We start from the raw sequence: 19,381 nt of genomic DNA, 5'->3' as shown, positions 1-19,381 counted from the left end.
ACGTTGAAAATAAGCTAGAAGATCACATAGGGCTTCATTGTCACTGTGAAAGTTAATTTATCTGATGAATATAACTTTAAAAAGTCTAAGTTGTAGCACTTTATGAAAAAGACGAGTAAGATACCTTTTCAGTATGTACAAGTAGGTCAGCATGAACTTGAAAAAAAGAAAAAAGCTTCTTGCTTTCAACCTAAACAGTGCGAAAAATTAACAGGGACCAACCCTACTGAGGCCAGTCCGGACCCACTACCTTGGTTTTTTGTCCGATTTGTTAATCAGATAAAACTATGGCTCAAATTTCTACTCATCGTTTTCATTATTTCTGTTTCCCTTGTTTATGTGTAAGGCTGTTCATGAGTCGAGTTTGAGTCGATGGCTAACTTGAGCTTGACTCGGCTAGAGCTTAAAGAGATCGAGCTCGCTCAGCTAAGCTTGAGCCAAGGTTTGGCTGGAGCTTAGCTGAGTCATGTATAAAAAGAAAAACATATTTTTATCATATAATGAAACATTCAGTTTTGAATGCTAAACATGCGTGTTCCCAGCTTCAAAGAGAAGACAGTCGGGGTAATTTTTTACTTGTGATAAAAAAGGAAGTCTTATCACAAGTTTAATCAAGTCCTAAACTAAATGAGTTCATATCTTGATTCAAACTCACTCACGAGTGGACTTCGAATGGAGTTTTAACTCGAGTTGGCTTGACTGGTTGAAATGGCAGGACAATTAGATCGGCACCTCTACCTATGCATAGTGATTATGCAACACCACAACATCCAATATCTGTCAATTCTAATGGTAAGAATGGAATGGAAAAGTACTCCAAAAAAAAAAAGGGCGGTTGGAGTGTTTGGTACATGAAACCTGTTAGGTTTAGGTTTGATGACAACAGTTACAAAATTAATTTTCTTAAAAATATTAAAACACAGGCAGTGCTTGGATGGCAGATTGAAAAAAATGCTTATTTAGAAAACTTGGTTTTGTAAAACTGATTTTTTTTAATGAGTTTTGAAAAGCATTTTTTTTCTTTGGTGGACAAACAAAAACTGGTTTTTAGATGAACAACTAGAGGCGGTAGTTTTTTCACTCCCTAATATAAACAGTGTTTTCGGAAAACTCATTTTTCTAAGAACTCTGTTTTATAGCCATCCAAACAAACCAAAAAAGGCATTGTTGGAGGAGAAACATCGTTTTGCCTTCAACATTCCTTTTTCAGTGTGTATTTAGTTTTCACAAAGTCAAGTTTCCGTAAAACTGGCATTTTGTTTTTTGGTTGGGGGAAAGAGAGTGGTAAATCCGCGGTAGAGAGTTGTCACGTCGGTAAGTAACCAAATATCGGCAACACTAAAGTAATGACCATATTTGTAAAAACTTTGCCGTCCAGATCCTCCACTAACAGTTAATGAGTTAGTAGTTGATAGTCACAAATGTCTAAGTTTTAAATGGCGAGGTTTTTCTGGAATATAATATGGTGAGCTTGAAAAAAAAATTGTTATTTTTTAAAAATTTTAGAAAAACTAAAAATAAGAAAAAAATAAAATAAATGAGAAACTAATAACACAAACATCACATGTTGGCATTTATGGCATTTAAAAAGTAAAAAAAAATAGAGCACAAAAGGGGGAGCTAATGTGGGTGGTGAGGTAAGGAAGGAGAGAAAGCAAGGTGGAGACAGGCTTCAGCCACAACGCGACAGGAGAATCACAGGGGTAACGCGGTGATACCGATATCTCGCAACAGAGAGGACAAAGCGGCAAGACAATAGTTAGCAACTCTGGTGGCCGGCGTATGCATCCAAGCGCTTCTAAGAGTTCAGTAATACAGAATGCTGTCAAAACTATACCTAGCAATATCGTAAACAGTGAGTTTTTGTATGGATATAAAACGACAAAGCTGTTTTCTATGGGAAAAATTTAGACAAATCTTAAAGCAATTAATCATTGAAGAAAAAAGATGGCCAAAATCTTAAAAATAAAATGTAAAGAAAAAAAATGGTAACTAAAAACTACAAAAGAACATGAAAAATAAAAGAAGGGGAAAAATGAGAAAAGACGGTTTGCTTTTTGTGTTTTTTTAAATATTTTTTATTTCACGTTTTATTAGGCAATGGTCAAAGCCCGACACACCACAAAAGGAGAAACAACATTTGAGGTGCCGTGCATGTCACAGGGATACATTCATCTTACATTACAGCAATTGTAAAATTAACTGTTTCTACTCTCTGCAGTTAGTTGTAAGATCGATTTTTTCATTAAAATGCACTTTAAGATTGTCCACTAGCTCTGAGCAAAATGGCTATCAAGCATTTTATGTATCAAAAATTTCTTGCAGCCTGGTGCTTACGGAAGCCAAACGCTTTCTACAAACCAGAATTCGAATCCATTTTCTGTTTATTTTTCCTTTTTCTCTGATTCCATTTATTTCTTTGGGTAACAGATAGATAACAAGCATCGTTCTGCGTACCCAAATGAGTTGAGGGCATCAGCCATTATTCATCCAATGATGTTGTTCATTGGGTGCTTCGCCATAGGTTCAAATAAAAATTAGCCATTATCTTTTCACATGGGTTCTTCCTTGAATTGAAAACGCGAAGTTAGCATTTTATATATCATAAAGTTGTTCCCTGGTGCTTGCAGAAGCCAACATCTTCTGCAAGCTAAACAGTAAACCATTTTTCTGTTTCCTCTCTTTCCATTTATTTCTTTGGCTAGAACTAGAAGGTAGATGACAAGCATTGAAGCATCCATCATTATTCATCCAATGCTGATGGTGCTGTTCACTGTGTGCTTCTCCATGGGTTCTAATAAAAATGACAGTCCATATCCTTTCACAGGGCCACTTCCTCAATAATTGCCTCTCAAACCAATGGTGAAACCTGCATCCAGAACAAGGTTGTGACCACTTGTGTACTTGGAGTCATCACTTGCAAAGTACAGTGCGGCTGCAGCTACGTCCTCCGGCTTAAGATTCACCCCTTTCAGGAAGGCATGCTTGCTTGCTTCATTGTAGAACTCAGATTCATTCATATTTGTGAATCCAGATATAAGAGGAGTGAACACAGCATATGGTGATATGCAATTGACTCTGATCCCAAACTGCCCAAGATCTACGGCCATGCTCTTACACAAGCCCGCAATCGCATGCTTTGATGCGCAGTACGCCGGAAGGCCAAGGCCACCTAAGACGGAACACACGCTTGCCGTGAAGATTATGCTGCCCTGCCTCGCCGGAATCATGACCCTTGCGGCATGCTTGGCTCCAAGGAAGCCACCAACTACGTGGACGCTCAAGAGCTTCTCGAATAGGGTCTTGTCAATCTCCGGCACGTTTGGGTTCGACGGACCGGTGTAGCCGGCGTTGTTGTACATGATATCGAGCTTGCCGTACTTGGCAACAGTGCCATCAACGGCACCGGCTACGTCTTCTTCACTGGTGACATCACAATGGACGTACATCGCACCGTCACCGCCATTGGAGCTAATTTCATGGTAGGCTTTCTCGCCCAGCTCGTCCTGGATATCGGCGATCACTACCTTGGCGCCATGGCGATGGAACAACTTGGCTGTAGCTAGGCCGATCCCGTTAGCTGCGCCGGTTATGAGTGCTACTTTCCCTTTTAGCCTTCAAGTATATACACGGAACTCGGTCTATCAGTTTGGGGTTGCCTAGATTCCAGTCATAAATATCTCCAATATTTTGAAACAATCCCCACATTATTAGCATTTTGAAGCCGCCATTGTGTTTTCTATGCTCTAGATTGTTCTTCTGCTAGCTTCTTGTTATATATTTAAAACCAGGACTCAAAACCATATTCTAACCAATTTACATGCTTTATTGGACGATCTCTTTGCTCCCATCTTCAGTGAGGCCACCCATATGGCTAATAGCGGCTGAAATTTTGAGGAAAGCAGCGATGTATGATGGAAACCTGTCAGTGTGAGCAGAAGCTAGAACACTAGGTTCTCAAAATCCCTGTTTTCTTGGCTGGAAATATCATAGGCCCTTTCCATAATGTTTAGGGACACATTAGTTCAAGAATTCTTGGTGAAACTTTTTAAAGAAGCGGTTTTTTCTTTTTGATCTATTGACAGAATTTTTCTGAGCAACTTTCTTCCATATATTGGATTCTTGACAGGTACAATTTTACTGTGAGAAAATTGTAATGTTTGAAGGAAACCTGTTAGTGTCCGCAGAAGCTAGAACACCAGATTTCAAAATTCGTCGTTCTTTGGCTGAAAATATCATGTGCCCTTTTCCGCGATGTTTAGAAACATATTAGTTAAAGAATTCTTGGTGAAACTTTCGGATTTTCCTTTTTGAATCCACAGACAGAATCTTTCGGAGCAAACTTTCTTCCATATATAGGATTTTTGACAGTCATAGTTTTACTGTGAAACAGAGACCTATACATGGAACGCTGCTGAAACTGCTATCTACACGCAAAGTACTCCTTAATACCCGGAAACAGGGGAGCCCCCTTTTTGCTAGGTGCATGATTTTGTGAAGTTTGAAGCCAGCCAAAGAAAAAAGCATAAAAGAAATTTCACATGTCCATCTCTACTTTAGTTCAAACAAGAAGGAAAACTCCTCCCAAAACAAAAACAGAACAATGTTAAGGAAAGTTGAGATAAAGAAACAGCACAATAAGTTGCAAACTAAAGGATAAAAAAAAGAGGTACCAACTAATGAAAAGCTGAGAAATAACCACAAACCTTTGGGCAACGGAAGCAAGTTGGCTGCTGCTCATCCTATCGAATCACTTGGAACAGAAACCCTTCTTCTGTTGTTGCTGCTTCTGCACTTCTTAAGTTCCTGGCTTCTCCAAGTTCAAATGCATATGGCTTTTTATAGATAAAACGTGCGCACCTATCCCATCCAACCAATGGTTGTGGATGCAGTTAATCAGTCTCCAACTAATATTCGTTTAGAAATTTTGGTCGAAATGGCCAACAGAAGCCACCAAAATGACATCAAATTGGAGGGCACTACCTGCTGCTTGTTGAACTGTGAAATTCAATCAAAGCATTGACCCACCGATGCTGACATTGGCCTCCCAAGAACATAGCCATGTCCATTGCATTTTCATTCGGGTAACAAGCATTGTTGTATACATCGGTATCAACAGTTTGATCACTGGTATGGCATATATAAATATTGCCTCATTCTTTAGAATTTTGGAAACTTAAAACTTACTTTAAATTGATTTTAAAGAAAATGTACACATGCATTGGCCCTGTATCATATTGGCAATGGACCGATATATATTGGCTGTGCATCATATTGGCAGGGGCCCTATATGGTAAATATTGCCTTTACATCAGCTTGCTCGAAAAAATCATAGAAGGGTGGCTCTTATCTGAATATAAACTTTGGAAAAACTCCAAGAATTGCCCTTAAACTCTGCTTAGAAAAAAAAAAAAAAAAAAGCAAACGCAGCACTTGATAAGATACCTTCTAGCAAACTCTGCCTAAACTCAGGTTACCCACAAAGGAAAAAACAAGATTTGAGGTTCATCTGTGATCTGATGGAAACATTTGTCATACTCTATAGCAATTCACAAAGCTGCTCTTTCTTTTTTATGTTAATTGTCATAAGATTGATGTTTTCCTTGGGAAGCGCTTAAGATTCAATATTAGCATTGAGCAACGTGGAAAGCTAGCATTTTATATTTCATAAAGTTGTTCACTTGCTGCACATGTTCAGACACCGTGGAATTGATGTGAAAGATGAATAATGCAAACAGGCTAGTTGGTAGATTTAGCTGCTTTGTATTAATGCGATTCAAATAACTCTAGCTGAGAAAAAAAATAGGTTGTAGACTGATGTTTATGAGCCACAGACCACATCGTTGGGCAAACAAGAGATCTCTCTGATCATCTTTGAATTTGATCTTGCTGTAACCATATTTGGCCATTCAAATATTGCTTAATTTGATTTGGAATGGAATTCGTATGTAAATAACAAAAAAATAGGTACATATTTGAATTTCTACCTGTACATTAGATTTTGATGTTAAAAAATTAGATATTTAAATAACAGATTTGCTGAGAAAATTTTTATACCATATTTGCATCTTATTACTAATTAAATGTGATTCTTCCCAATAAATCCAACTACTTGAATTCACGAATTCAGAACCCAATCAATTATTGGGGTGTGTCTAAATCATTGACATACTCATGCTGATACTGGCACCAGTAGGGTTAAGCTCAGTTGAATTCAGTGCGTTTTTTAGGTATAATATGACTGACTGCCCTCTCTCTTGTTCTTGCTCTGTATGTGTGGAGATAGCCGGTGCTGGGACTTGCAAAGTTTAGAAGTTAGAACTGTCCATTTCTTTCTCAGGCGTGCGTGTCATTCTTGCACTCACATTAAGGGTTCATGCTACTCTTCATCAGATGTTCTTAATTATTCTTGCGCTCACATTAAGGACTTTTGAATTTTATTCATATGTTTGCACGTCACAATCTCATGACCCACATGCTCTACTAATGTTGAATGCATTTGACTATGTAAAACATGAGCTGATCAACTTATGCTTATCATGTTCATATATGCTGGTTGTTATGAAAGGTGTAGATCTAAATATTTCAGAGTCATGCTGTTTGTGTTAATTTTTTAGATCAGGACAAGGAGCAAAGTGTAGACTAAATGATGCATTTCGACAAAAGAAAATGGTATTCGATATAGCAAGAAAGGGATAAGATGGGGGAGTCCATTAATGACAGCTCAATTGCGAGAAGCCAAATACTTCAGTTGCCTATTATAAAACGAGAGAGAGGGAGAAATTAAGTTTATGCTAGAATGATTATATCAAAGATTTGCAAAGATTAGGTTGGTTTTTGATTTTTTTATTTCATTCTAAATGTTGAGGAGAACTGTAACGTGCTTGAAGGCAAGTAAAGCCTAGAGGCCTATCCAATATATGAATGACTCAAATGAAGAGGAGCTGTTCTTTATTAAAGAAGATGCCAATGATGAAGATACAATTGACCAATTGCTTTCAAAAGACATTTGAACTTTGTTAAATCTCATGTAATTGCATAAATTTGTTACTTTTTGTCATTTTTGTACATATAGACATTTCAATATGCTTAGTTGATTTTATCTTCTGAATATTGGTTTAACTAGTTTTGGTTATTTGTTTGACAATGTTGGTAGTGCACAACTTATGATTTTGTCTGTTTGAATAGTTCATTAGAACATTTTGACTCTTTAGGATAGGTAGTGCTATGGGCCAATTACACAAGCATTTGCTGTACTGATTAAGTTAGGACATTGTGTCTTTGGATTTACAAATTATTGTGGTTTGTATATGTAGTGTATTGTTCTTTATTGATATGCTTCGTATTGTAGTCATTTTTTTCAGTTTTGTTAGTATTTTTATAGATATTATATAATTCACAAATTTGTCCATAAAGCTTATGTTTCAATTAACCTCTCGCCTCACCTTATTGCCTTTTACAACATTGACAGCAATACAAGAGACTACTCAAAAGAAAGTGGATTTAGTTATAAGGAATGGGAAACTGATTGTAACCACCATAAACAATGTTTAATTATGGGTGACTTTAAACTGCATACTTGTATGGAAAAATCTAACTTGTATGGCAAGAAGCCAAACCACGTTAAGTGCATTGTCTATATTTCTTTTTATCTCTGATATTATTTTTCTTACAATCGAGACAGGCCAGCCCAATAGGATGTCAGCTCAGGCCGAGCTATAGCTCATGCCTGCAGCTCTAACCCGGCCCATTGCCCAGTCTGATTGTCACAATATATATATAAAGATTTGAATAAGTTGTTAGACTAACTTAGTCTGACCTGACCCGATTATGGGACTGGCCTGATGCCCAAATTTAGGGCTTGAGCCTCAGTCAAGGACCGAGTACCCATCAGATACTCGGCTCAATGTTCAACCTTGCTTAAAACCCCTTGGTATCATTTCCCTACTACCTGGGGTGGAGGGAGGGGTCTCGCTCAGGCCGTGGGCCCACCCCAGCTAATTGAAAAAGAAAAATTAAAATTTAAAAGTTTTAGTTGTGTAATGTATTTTTTGGATTCGGGTTTAGTTTGGCCCTACCCGGATAAGTTCGATGGACCGTTTGCCCCACCCCTGAAAAAGATTCTCGCTCCGTACCACTTGATTTGATGACACCAACTGGCTACCTACCAGCTGCTGGCTGAATCAATTGTGGCATCCCCCAAATGCAGAAGTTGGAATCAACTTATCTTTCTGTAATTCTTCCACAATTTACTTCAAATGAAAATGCCAACAAGCACTATCCACATGGTAAGGGGTTGAAATTAAGAGCCTTAATTGTGAACAAGATTGGCAGTATTAATTGTCAATATTGGATCACATCAGCTTATGTTATTGACTGTATATACCTCGAAATTGGACCAAATACAAACTAAAAACAATAATTTTTGCTTGTCAATTACTTTTAAATTAATTTTTAGATGTAAAAATTAAAAAAGTTTGTAAACAGATATGTATCTGCCAATACGCCACAAGGGTGTCAAGAGGTCATGTTTGAATCAAACATAAGCTAGTATAATAATATTAAAATATTCAGATTCACATTTGAATGGCCAAAATACATTATCATATCCAAATTTTACATGTACCAAAGTTAGAAAATTTTAATATTTGATGTATCGTATTTGCATCTAATTACTAGTCAAATATGAATCTCTTATTGAATCCACACATTAAGAGAATACCAAAATTATGTCCAACCATTGTCACACCGATGCTGACATTGGCAATACTAGGGTTAAAAGTTAATATGATGAGTTTCTTGGCCTCAATATAGCAAGATTTTTGCGGTGTAGTGCCAATTGAAACCTTGCACGCACCAGATAATTTATTTGGTAGTTATTAAGTAGTGAGTGCTGGGTCGAACTCGGGGAACGATGTTGAGAAGAAACCAGCAACGCAGTGTTGCTTTTACATTATTGGTTTGGTGTTTGCACATGCTCACCAACTATGGCTATAGGAACTTAAATAATGACCAAGCCGACTGATCATTTATCACTCACTAGCACTGTAGTTTGCTTTCGTCGGTTTTTTTTTTTTCAACAGCGTTTGATCAGAAGAAGTTAGGTTGCATTTAGATTCGAGGCTACATAAAAAGGTGTGTTTTGAAAGATCTTCAGTTTGTTTAAACTGAGGATCTCAATAGCATGAAATCCATGCTACATATTAAAAACAATAGAATTGAGGTCACATGGGACAAGGGGGTGGTTCGATCTTAAATCCATAGACATGAGATTCATGTCGCCCTAAATCTCAAATCTGTGGCGAAACAAACACAACTTTGCATGAAATCCATGCTACATGTTAAAAACAATAGATTTATGGTCAGATGGAAAAGGGGAGTGGTTGGATTTTAAATCCATAGACTTGGGATCTTAGGAATCTCATATCACCCTAAATCTCAAATATGTGGCGAAACAAACGCAACTTAACGTTATTGAGAAACATAAGTCTTTGGCTTTTAAGAGAACAAGTGGTAAGGCAAAAGCAGCACCAGGAAAAGGTACAACTTCCTCGAAGTTCTCTGCTTAAACCCAGCTTGCCCACAATAGATAGAATAATGTTTGAGGTGCATCTGTGATCTAATGGGCACATTCGTCTTACTTTCCAGCACTTCTTCACTCAACCGGTAGAGATATTGACATCATTTAGTGCCACAATTTATTAACCTCCTAGGCTGACTTGGAGTGGAGATCACCTACAATCCCAAGGAGTATAGATCAACTGTGGTTCTTCAACCACCCAGCTCATCTTACGATTAAACAGGAAGTTTGGGACATTGTGGCTCATCCATTCTCCTATAGTTACTCAAATGATGCATTTTGATGTGACACATATATTATATGTAACACCCTAAAGTTTAGTATTATATTAAAGATTGTAAAAAGTCTTTACAAGCTTATAAAGAAGGTTGTCAAAGTGGTTAATTGTCCTAATCGCAAACCCGTAACTCGAACTCGAACGGCAGATAACGAGGTCATCAAGTCAATGAGTTGACTCATCGACTTGGTTGAATTTTAAAATAACCAAAATCAAGCGATTCAGGCCAAGTCAGGGCGAGATGGGCCTAGTTAGGGGCAAAATGGGCCAACCTTGACTCGTTATCATCTTTTTGAGGCAATTTAGGGCCAGTCCGGCCAATCTGACAAGTGACTCGTTATCATGTTTTTGACTGGTTCCTTGTCTTTTTAGAGTTGGAACCAAAATTACTCGGATGAAAGTTGGGATTCGTTGGACCAGGAGTCTGAACCTGACGTGAAAGTGGGTTGGGTCATTACTTTGGTATCAAAGCATGATTCAACACTTATACCTGAGGTCCCACACGCGTGAACATGTGTGTCTTATAGTCCTATATTGAAGATTGTGAGAAACATTCAAAGATTTATAAAAATGGTTGTTAAAGTGTTTGGCTGTATTGGTTCTTATCTTTTTTAGAGCCAAAACAGAAATTGCTAGGGGACGGGTATGGATCCATCGGATCAGGAGCCCGACCCTAAGAATGGGTCGGGTCAGGTCATTACATTATATGTTAAAAACATTATCATTTCTGTCAAGAACATAGCCATGTCTTTTTTTTTTTTCAACCACCAAAAAAAGTTTTTACTGTTCCTCTTTTCCTTTTGCTAACCAGAAAACTCAGATTACATCTTTGGGTGTGCAAAAATGAAGGCAAAGGCTGCCACAGTGATTCTTATCCATCCCTGCAACTCTCTTAAACATGCCTCAGCTGGGGCAAAGACGATGAGTTGCCACAGAGATCTTTCTCCACCCGTGTTCCAGCTTAATGAATCAAACAAGGAACAAGCATGACTGCCAGTTTAGCTTCCTGAGAGACGACCAAAAGACGAAATTATCTTTGTTCCAGAAAAAAAGCAAGCATACAGGACCCTTTTGTTCCTGCTGTTCTGGAGACAGCCTTAGAATAGACTGGTAGATCTGACCTCAACTCTGCCTTCGATCCTTTTGAAGGAAAAGAAAGAACAAATAGGCAATGTGTGAAAAATAAACTTCTACTGTTGTTACCACAGGATTTCGGAAGGTGGTGCCAAATAAACTCACTGTTCATGCCCTTTCTTTGCATGCTTCACGTGTTCAGTTGGCACCAAGAAAGTGATGTGAAAGATGAACTACTGGAAATAAAAAAATAACAAAAGGTTCATACCCTTTCATTGCCTTTACCACAAGATTTTGCATGTCCATCTCAATAAAGCAGGTGCCAGTTCAACTTGATGTGCATGCTCATGTCCTTTTCCTGCATCATGCACATGCTATGTAACCAGGAGTGAAGTCAGGATTTTTTTCAGGAAGGGCCGACAGTCCAACCTCTGGATCTGGATAAGGCCAAATTGAATTCAAATCCAAAAAATACATGGCGAAAAATTATATTTTTTTCAATGTAATTTTTTTTTTCATTAGCCAGGATGGGGCCATGGCCTACGCGCCCCTCCGCCCCTGTATGTAACATGGGGGTGGAGGGCGTGGATGCGATCATTTAAAAAATATATAGGTGTGAATGCAGCAATGATGTATATATATGTATATAAATGATTTGTTATATAGCTATGTGACTGTTTAGTATCCTTATTTACTTATATTTACATATAAAGTTTTTGTGTTAGAGATAGTTTAGCTATGCGCACATTTAAAATAGTCAGTTTTGACCCAATTCGGCTGATCGAAGTAGATGTGTTGTGTGGAAGAAGCACCAACACTAACATTAGCATTGACACATGTGCGACACAGGTGCGGCAGCCATTTATAAGCGCAATTTGACGTAGTGCACATGTTCAGGCACAGTTGAACTGATGTAAAAGATACAGACTAGTTGGTAAGATTAGCTGCTTTGTATTAATGCAATTCAATGAAATTTAGGTGAGAAACAGCCCTTAACGTATGAAAAAATGTTATTTTAAACTGAATTCAAGAAAATAGGCTGTAGACTGATGTTTATGAAGTATGAGCTGTGGTCGGTAGACCACATCGTTCAGCAAAGTAGAGATCTCACTGGTCATATTTGCGTTTGATTTTGCTAAAACAATATTTGACCATTCAAATAGTGCCTAATTTGATTTGCAATGGAATTCATTCTCAAATAACAAAAAGATAGAAACGTATCTGAATTTCTACCTGTATATTAGATTTTGATGTTAAAAAAATTGGGCAGTTAAATAACCGATTTGCTAGGAAAAAATGTTATGGCATATTTGCATCTGATTAACAATTGAATGTGATTCATTTTCGGTAAATCCAACTTCTTGAATTCATATCCCAAACAATTATTGTATTGTGTGTAAATCATTTGCATACTCATGCAGATAGTAGCACCACTATGAGAGTTTAATTTAGTTTCTTAGATATAATATGGCAGGGACCCCTCTCTCTCTATCCCTAGCTTGCCAGAGAGAGAGAGAGAGTCAGGGGGCAGCAAGAGCCTTGGTTACCTCCTTTCCTCAGATTTCAAAAATTCAAAAATTTATATGTAAAGTTTGAAAATTTTACTTTAACATATGTATTAATTTGAAAAATTTTATTCCTATAAAAATTTTAAAACCCTAGTTTGATCCTGCAATGAAAAATTCCTGACTCCATCCCTTGACGCCATCCCTTACATTCAAAGGAGACAAGTTAGGATGACAAAGTACCCATCAAGCAGAGGGAGAGAGAGAGGAAGAGAGAGAAAAAAAATTTAAAGCTTTTGAAAGATGGCTATGCACATGGGGCAAATATATATATATATATATATATATATATATATATATATATATATATATATATAGTCCCTGAACTGTTCCACTCATTCTAAAAGAAAAATTCCTAGCTCGTCTCCTGCCCTGCTGAAAAGTAAACTGGTAATTTTTTAGTGTGAAGTTGATCTGTTTAATTTTCCTATTCAATCCTTTTGGAATTTTATATTGAAAATTTTAGATGACAGCCCAATTTTGGCCGAATCACAAACTACCGCCCAAAGTTTCATTTTCCACAAATCACCGCTTAACTTTTGGCCAAAGCTCTCAAACAGCCACTTTCACTCCCCATCGTTAACGTAACCAGGGTTGAAGGGGGGTGTTAGCATGATATGTTGACAAACACACCGATTTTCCCCACATCACTGCACAACTAAGCATAAAAAGCTTAGCAATTTGGCGATAAGATGAGGAAGAAGCACCAAAGAAGAACTGGAAGAGGGGCAGACTCATTTTCAGACCCTCCAGGAACATGTTTTTCTGATATATCTTTCTCTCCCTCCCTTCCACTTTCCGCAACAATGGTGGCCTCAAAGATGAGACGAGGATCACTGACAACGTCCATCTTGGCACCAAGACTTATAGATGGAACGGTGGATACCCAAAAGGAGAAGCAACATCAACGCGATTTTTGTCATAAACCAAGAACCACATCGGAGAAAATTCAACCGGAGAGTTGTTCTTGCTGTGAAGAACCCTCACGGCATTGTTGTCCACTCTGCTTTCACTGTACCGGAAAACTCAATCACGCAAAATCTGTTGAGTAAACAAGAAAAAGGAAAAAGCTAAAAGATTGAAAACCCTTCGCTTGTCCGTCCTATCTTTTCACCCCCAGTTTAATCGGTCGGGTCGACTGGTGACGATCGAGCACTGCCCAAAATCTTTTATCAATCAGAGAAGATCTATTTTCTATCGATCAGAGAAGATATAGAATCGCCGGTGAGATAGCAGATTGAACCGATTAAGAGATTGAAAGTTTCAACAGGGGAAATTTTGAATCTTGACCTGTGCTTGCTTTGGCGTCGTTTGAATCGACTTGGCAATGGCTAATTGTCCCGTCCTTCTCCAGAGGTATTTTTGCCTTCTTTTAGAACAATCCAATAGATTGTTCTTATTCACTCCATCTACATTCAATCTTGGGGGTAAGAGGAGGTGAATCTCACTAATTTCCCCAGGTTTGCAAGAGTGTCGCCGGAATGTGCTCACACTGCACATCAACCAACATTGATATTCTTTGTTGCCATCGTTATTTGATAAAATGTTTACTTGAACATCTGAACATCTAACCTTGATAATATTTTTGTTCGAAGTTATGAAGTTAATTTTGCTTTATTTGTATTCTATGTAGTATTTTGAGTTGACCGGATTATTAATTGTGTTGATTGTGATTTATCTGTTTTTTGTTATGAATTTTATAATATTATTGATATAACATACTGTTTTCTTTTGAACTTAGAAATGATGAATGATTTTTTCTCATAAATTTTGTATGGTGTCTCTAATTGTGAAAACATTAGACAAACAAGTGAAACCAACAAAACAGAGTGGTCTGATTATCAAACAAATGGACAAAAGGAACAATTATAATGCAAATATTGAACAGAACGTGTAGAATGGATATAACACAAATCAAACAATGTACAGAACGGATAAGATAGACAATGACAAAAATAAACGCTAGACAAAAAAACATAGTATTTTGTTCCTAAAACCATCAAGCATGGATATAAACACTAATGACAGGATAGACAGGACATGACATCGTATATGTTTTGTTCAATAGGGAAATTATAAACACGGTGTGAATGTTTTATAAATCTATCTTAACTACGGAAAAAATTCATAAAACGCTTGAACAAATGTTCCACAAATCTGCTCAATCTTCGGGATTTATTCATATAATGCTCACATGGTGTTTCTAATGTCAAATTGACAATGAAAACAATAACAAATTGTTTTATCAATCTACCCTAATCTTTCAGGAATACTATGTTATAGTGTTTCATGAATATATTTCAATCTTTAAAACAAACTCATGAAACAGTTTATTGGTTGGTGCTCACATTACCAAAAGGCCCATAAAAGTGCGATCAAATAATGTGTGATTTTTTCACGTTAAAAATTAGGGAAAAAAAAAAAACACCAAGGGGTGGGAGGTCTATAGGTTCTAAAAGGAATGGACTTGGACCTGTGGCCTCCCATATGACCTGCTCCAAATAATGTGTAGGCGTGCCAAAGTATGCCCCCTAGCCACAAGTTGGTGATTTTTCTGCTGATTGAACTGTTCCAACATCAAATAATGCACAAAAATAATTGTCCTTCACTCACATTAATTTAATTTTGTGGGTATAAGTTTGGATCCCTAAACATGCATTATTCAAGAGTAGGTGTTAAAATTAGAGGTTGGGAAAGTACATTTTCATTGCCATGACTTCCAAAAATGTCATGGTCATGGTCTCCCAAGTACCATCACTTGGAGTACTAATATTCCCAGGTAAGCTAGAGTCCAGTGGAATTCAACAAAGTTAGGTGACCCCCAACTTGGGTACATACTCTCACCCGCTTCATTGATGCACTTAGATGAGCCACCATAAAAATATGTGGAATTGATGGATCAAGATTTTGCTGACATTTACTGTCAGCAGCATATTCCGAGCACATTGTGATGAATACCGATATTTACAGATTGCTCTAACCTTAATAATACGATCAGTTTTTATTTTGTAACCTTGGTTGAATTAAAAAAAAAAATGATCAGCACATAATTATCTTAAATACTAATAAAAGCTAAGGTATGCTGATATAGTTACTCGTGTTAATTTTATCAGGTATAGTTAAGAAAAGTAATGCAAATTAATGAATTTATCATTAATATTTTGATCCCTTTATTATATTAATTATGGTAAATTATTAAGGTTAACAGCCACACCGTTGCTTTCAAATAATGGCCTAAAACTTTGGTGAAAAAGGCTTATGGGATTTACTATTGCCAATCTTTTTAGCTGTGTTTCAAGATCTTCTCTAAAGTTTCCTGGTTCATTCCTACCACTCTAAAGTTTCTCTAAAGTTTTCTTGAGCGGCATCGGTGTCAACAATGACAGTGGTGCTTATCTGACAGGCTAGAAAAAGCAAAAAAAGTTGTTGGTTAGGCTGGTGGACCAGTGTACATGACACTTTTTTCCTTGAAATGTCAATTTTTTTTAGCTGTCAACCTTCGTCATCTAGCTACCAACGCTGCTTTCTCTTGGCCACAAATCAAAGTTCTGTACTAGAGAATAAGAACAGCCCATCTTGGACTCATATACGGTTTACGTAAATCCAATGCAGATAGATCGATCTGCTTAATCTTGAGCTTTGATTGTTTACTTAGACCACTGTTCTTTTAATTAGTCGAAGGAAGATCCGGACGTGAACCCTCAAGAAGCGCATTATTTAGGTGCCATGCATGATTGAGATACACCTTGCTTTAGCTTGCGCAAAGAGTTGAAACCAAGAGATACACCATGCTTATGGGGCGAAGTTACATGTGGGTATGTGTGGGCAATGGCCCACATAATTCAATAAAAATGAAACCTTTATTTTATATTGTTTAACATTAAATTTTTATATTTATACATATAAAATGTCATTATGAATGTCTCTCAACCAAGTAAGCCTGAGCAACGGGCCCGAGTACCCGATATCCGGCCCGATCGGACTCGGGCTGAAAAAGCAGGCTCGAGGACTTATTTTTTTCTTAATTTTTATTAATTTTATTTAATAATGTATTTTTAAATTTAATGGGGCCGGGCATAGCCCGAGTTCGGGTATCGGACCTGGGCCCGGGTTTCAGGCATCTGGCTGACCTAGGCCTGACTCTTATCGAGCCGGACCAGGCCGACAGGATGCTCAGGTACTACAACCAAGTACGTATCGCTCCACCACTGTCATGCTTTAAGAGTTGATGCTTATGAAAATCAAACCAGGGTTACTCGCTTATACTGTTTCGATGTGCCGCTACCTTTGAATCGAATGCAATGTTGTCAATATCAGCATTGGCAGTTTGCAGACAGATAACCAATCGAATAAAGTGTTGTCGATATCAATATTGGCAGTAATATGGCAACGAATACGGATATGTGCCAGCTGAGGCTGACTTATTTCTTTTTTGTTTGTTATCCTAGTGTGTGCTGATGTAGTAAATTAGATTAGAGCTTAGACCAAACTCTACCATCAAATATGCATGGCAATGATCATATAAATTCGACGACTCTGAGCAAGAGGTTAACAACCTACCATATGAAAATGAATCCTGAAGCCCTCTCCTCCCCAATTCCCCGTGCTTTCAGGGTCTTGGATTGCATCGGCATCTGTTAATCACAGGTGATGCAGATTGAATTTACAAGTGGAAAGTTTGCATCTTATGAAGGCATTTCTTCATATTGCAAGTCAATGGAAGAATTTGGTGCTTCACCATTAAAAGAAAAAAGGAGTTTGTATTGAAATGTCATTAGAAACTACCGGTAATTAACAATTATATCAAAGTGCTCTCCCACTTGTCAAAAGATTACCTCAACAAGGACTGCCGCAAATGTCTGATATATGGACAAATGAATTGGATCTGGTTGAAGGTTGTCGTCAATTTTTACTGCAGGAAGTTAGGCTCCCCACGGTATTATATTCTAATTGCCCGTAGAAGGCTACTGTGGTATCCCGATGTGCATGTCAGTAGAAGAAAGAAGAAGAAGAAGAAAGGGAAAAGGATTTCATTCTTCCTCACTTGTTAGAGATGAGTACCACCCGAATCGATCCTGTCGCACAAAGGTAGCAGATTTTTTGAGTTGGTCTTCCTCTGATTCAGATAAAGCTTCCAACTGTGTTTCAATGTACTGGTTTCTCTATTCTTGTTTGGTTTCTTTTACTAATCTTCAGTTGCTTGCCTCACCTACCAAAAATGGGGGTCCCCCTGTTTCAACTAGAATGGTATAGAAAACAATAGAACAGATTGCTTGTCAATCATGCTACATATCTAGAAAAAACATGCCAAGATTTCCAGAAATTCTGAGATCTTCCACCAAATATCCCTTCTTTTTCTTTACATTGTAGACAGAGAGAGAGAGAGAGAGATGGGGTGAATGTGATTGTAGCCAACTTCTTTCATGACGAAACAAATCAGTTTATGAGAGATTTTGTGTAAAAATTTCTTGTACCCAAAGAAGATTTCACTGTTTTCTTTAGTAAAGAACGTGAATTGAAGATAAAAAATTGGAAATTCACTTTAAAATTTAAAAATAAGAACAGTAGAAACCAGATCAAGTACACTTTTAAAGTAGCTGCAATTTATCATCTGATAGAACAAATGACTGAACTCTCGATGGAACTCAAAAATGAACCCTCTGATTGCAGATTAAAAGGCAAAGTAGCGCTTATAACTGGTGCAGCTAGCGGAATCGGTCTGGCCACTGCCAAGTTGTTCCATTGCCACGGCGCCAAGGTAGTGATCGCCGATATCCAAGACGAGCTTGGCCGGCAAGCCTGCCGTGAAATGAGCTCCGACGGCAGTGACGACGCCATGTACTTCCACTGCGATGTCACCATCGAACAAGACGTGGCCGGTGCCATCGATGGCACCGTCGCAAAGTTCGGCAAGCTCGACATCATGTACAACAACGCCGGCATCATTGGCCCGTCGTGCCCCAGCGTGCCGGATATCGAGAAATCCATGTTCGAGAGGGTCTTGAGCGTCAACGTGGTCGGTGGCTTCCTCGGAGCCAAGCACGCCGCCAGGGTCATGATTCCGGCGAGGCAAGGCAGCATAATTTTCACGGCGAGCGTGGCTTCCGTGAAGGCCGGCCGATCGCGCCACGCCTACTGCACGTCGAAGCATGCGGTTGCCGGCCTGTGCAAGAGCATGGCGGTGGACCTGGGGGAGTTTGGCATCAGAGTCAACTGCGTGTCCCCATATGCAGTCTTGACTCCTCTGTTCACCGGAGGGAACAGTGTCGATGAATCTCAGTTCTACACTGAAACCAACAAGCATGTGTTCTTGAAAGGGATGAATCTTAAGCCAGAGGACGTCGCAGAGGCCGCCTTGTACTTTGCCAGTGATGATTCCAAGTACATCAGCGGCCATAACCTTGTGATCGACGGGGGTTTCACCATTGGATCTCATCTAAAACCATTGAACGGATGATGCTAATCATCATCAGAATAAGAATACACTCCACTGCTTTGATCTCCACTTTGCATCTTTTGTAAGGTTTCTTCCTTGCTTAGGCTTTGTGGAACAAAGTTCAGTTAGTATGATGTTCATTTATGCATTTTTATTGTAGATTTAGTGTTTCTCAATAGCTCCCGAACTATGTCACCGGATTGCTTCAACTTAATAAATAGGTGATATGACATCAATTTCATTCATTTACTTGGATGTATGATGAAATGTGTAGCAATTCGTGCCCATAACAATAGGAGACAATTGAAATTTTTTGAGAACTATTCCTTTAACCCATAACAATAGGAGGCAATTGAATTTTTTTCAGCAGTAGTAGAGCTAGAACTTTTTTATTGAGGGACACTAAGTAAAGAGACTCAAGGCCCAGTTGTTGAACAAAGGATGATTCT

At 38.1% G+C, this 19,381-nt stretch overlaps 2 protein-coding genes across 3 annotated transcripts; one reads left to right on the top strand and one right to left on the bottom strand.

The window, feature by feature from the left end:
- Positions 1 to 2,568: 2,568 nt before the first annotated feature.
- On the bottom strand, positions 2,569 to 4,864 carry LOC116253738 (secoisolariciresinol dehydrogenase-like). Its single transcript, XM_031628716.2, has 2 exons — positions 4,707 to 4,864; positions 2,569 to 3,615 (listed from the first exon to the last, which is right to left on the bottom strand). The coding sequence occupies exons 1-2, from the start codon at positions 4,739 to 4,741 to the stop codon at positions 2,838 to 2,840; spliced, it is 813 nt and encodes a 270-aa protein (XP_031484576.1). The 5' UTR covers positions 4,742 to 4,864; the 3' UTR covers positions 2,569 to 2,837.
- A 12,392-nt stretch (positions 4,865 to 17,256) lies between these two features.
- LOC116253737 (secoisolariciresinol dehydrogenase-like) lies at positions 17,257 to 19,177 on the top strand. Of its 2 annotated transcripts, none has more exons than XM_031628713.2 (2): positions 17,257 to 17,646; positions 18,167 to 19,177. In XM_031628713.2, exons 1-2 carry the CDS (start codon positions 17,477 to 17,479, stop codon positions 18,951 to 18,953), a joined length of 957 nt encoding a protein of 318 aa, XP_031484573.1. In that variant the 5' UTR covers positions 17,257 to 17,476; the 3' UTR covers positions 18,954 to 19,177. The 2 variants fall into 2 exon arrangements, with proteins under 2 accessions (XP_031484573.1, XP_031484574.1); XM_031628714.2 differs by having other exon boundaries at positions 17,423 to 17,584.
- Positions 19,178 to 19,381: the final 204 nt, after the last annotated feature.

This window comes from Nymphaea colorata, chromosome 4 (assembly GCF_008831285.2).
Source record: "Nymphaea colorata isolate Beijing-Zhang1983 chromosome 4, ASM883128v2, whole genome shotgun sequence".
NCBI lineage: Eukaryota > Viridiplantae > Streptophyta > Magnoliopsida > Nymphaeales > Nymphaeaceae > Nymphaea > Nymphaea colorata.
The sequence above is the reverse complement of the archived record's forward strand: the minus strand, read 5'-3'. Positions and strand labels throughout refer to the sequence as shown.

Coding starts and splice junctions, on each gene's coding strand:
- LOC116253738 (XM_031628716.2), bottom strand. CDS start 4,741: ATGAGCAGCAGCCAACTTGCTTCCGTTGCCCAAAG. Junction 3,616..4,706: donor CTTGCTTCCGTTGCCCAAAG/GTTTGTGGTTAT, acceptor ATATACTTGAAG/GCTAAAAGGGAAAGTAGCAC.
- LOC116253737 (XM_031628713.2), top strand. CDS start 17,477: ATGTGCATGTCAGTAGAAGAAAGAAGAAGAAGAAGAAAGGGAAAAGGA. Junction 17,647..18,166: donor GCTTCCAACTGTGTTTCAAT/GTACTGGTTTCT, acceptor CTCTGATTGCAG/ATTAAAAGGCAAAGTAGCGC.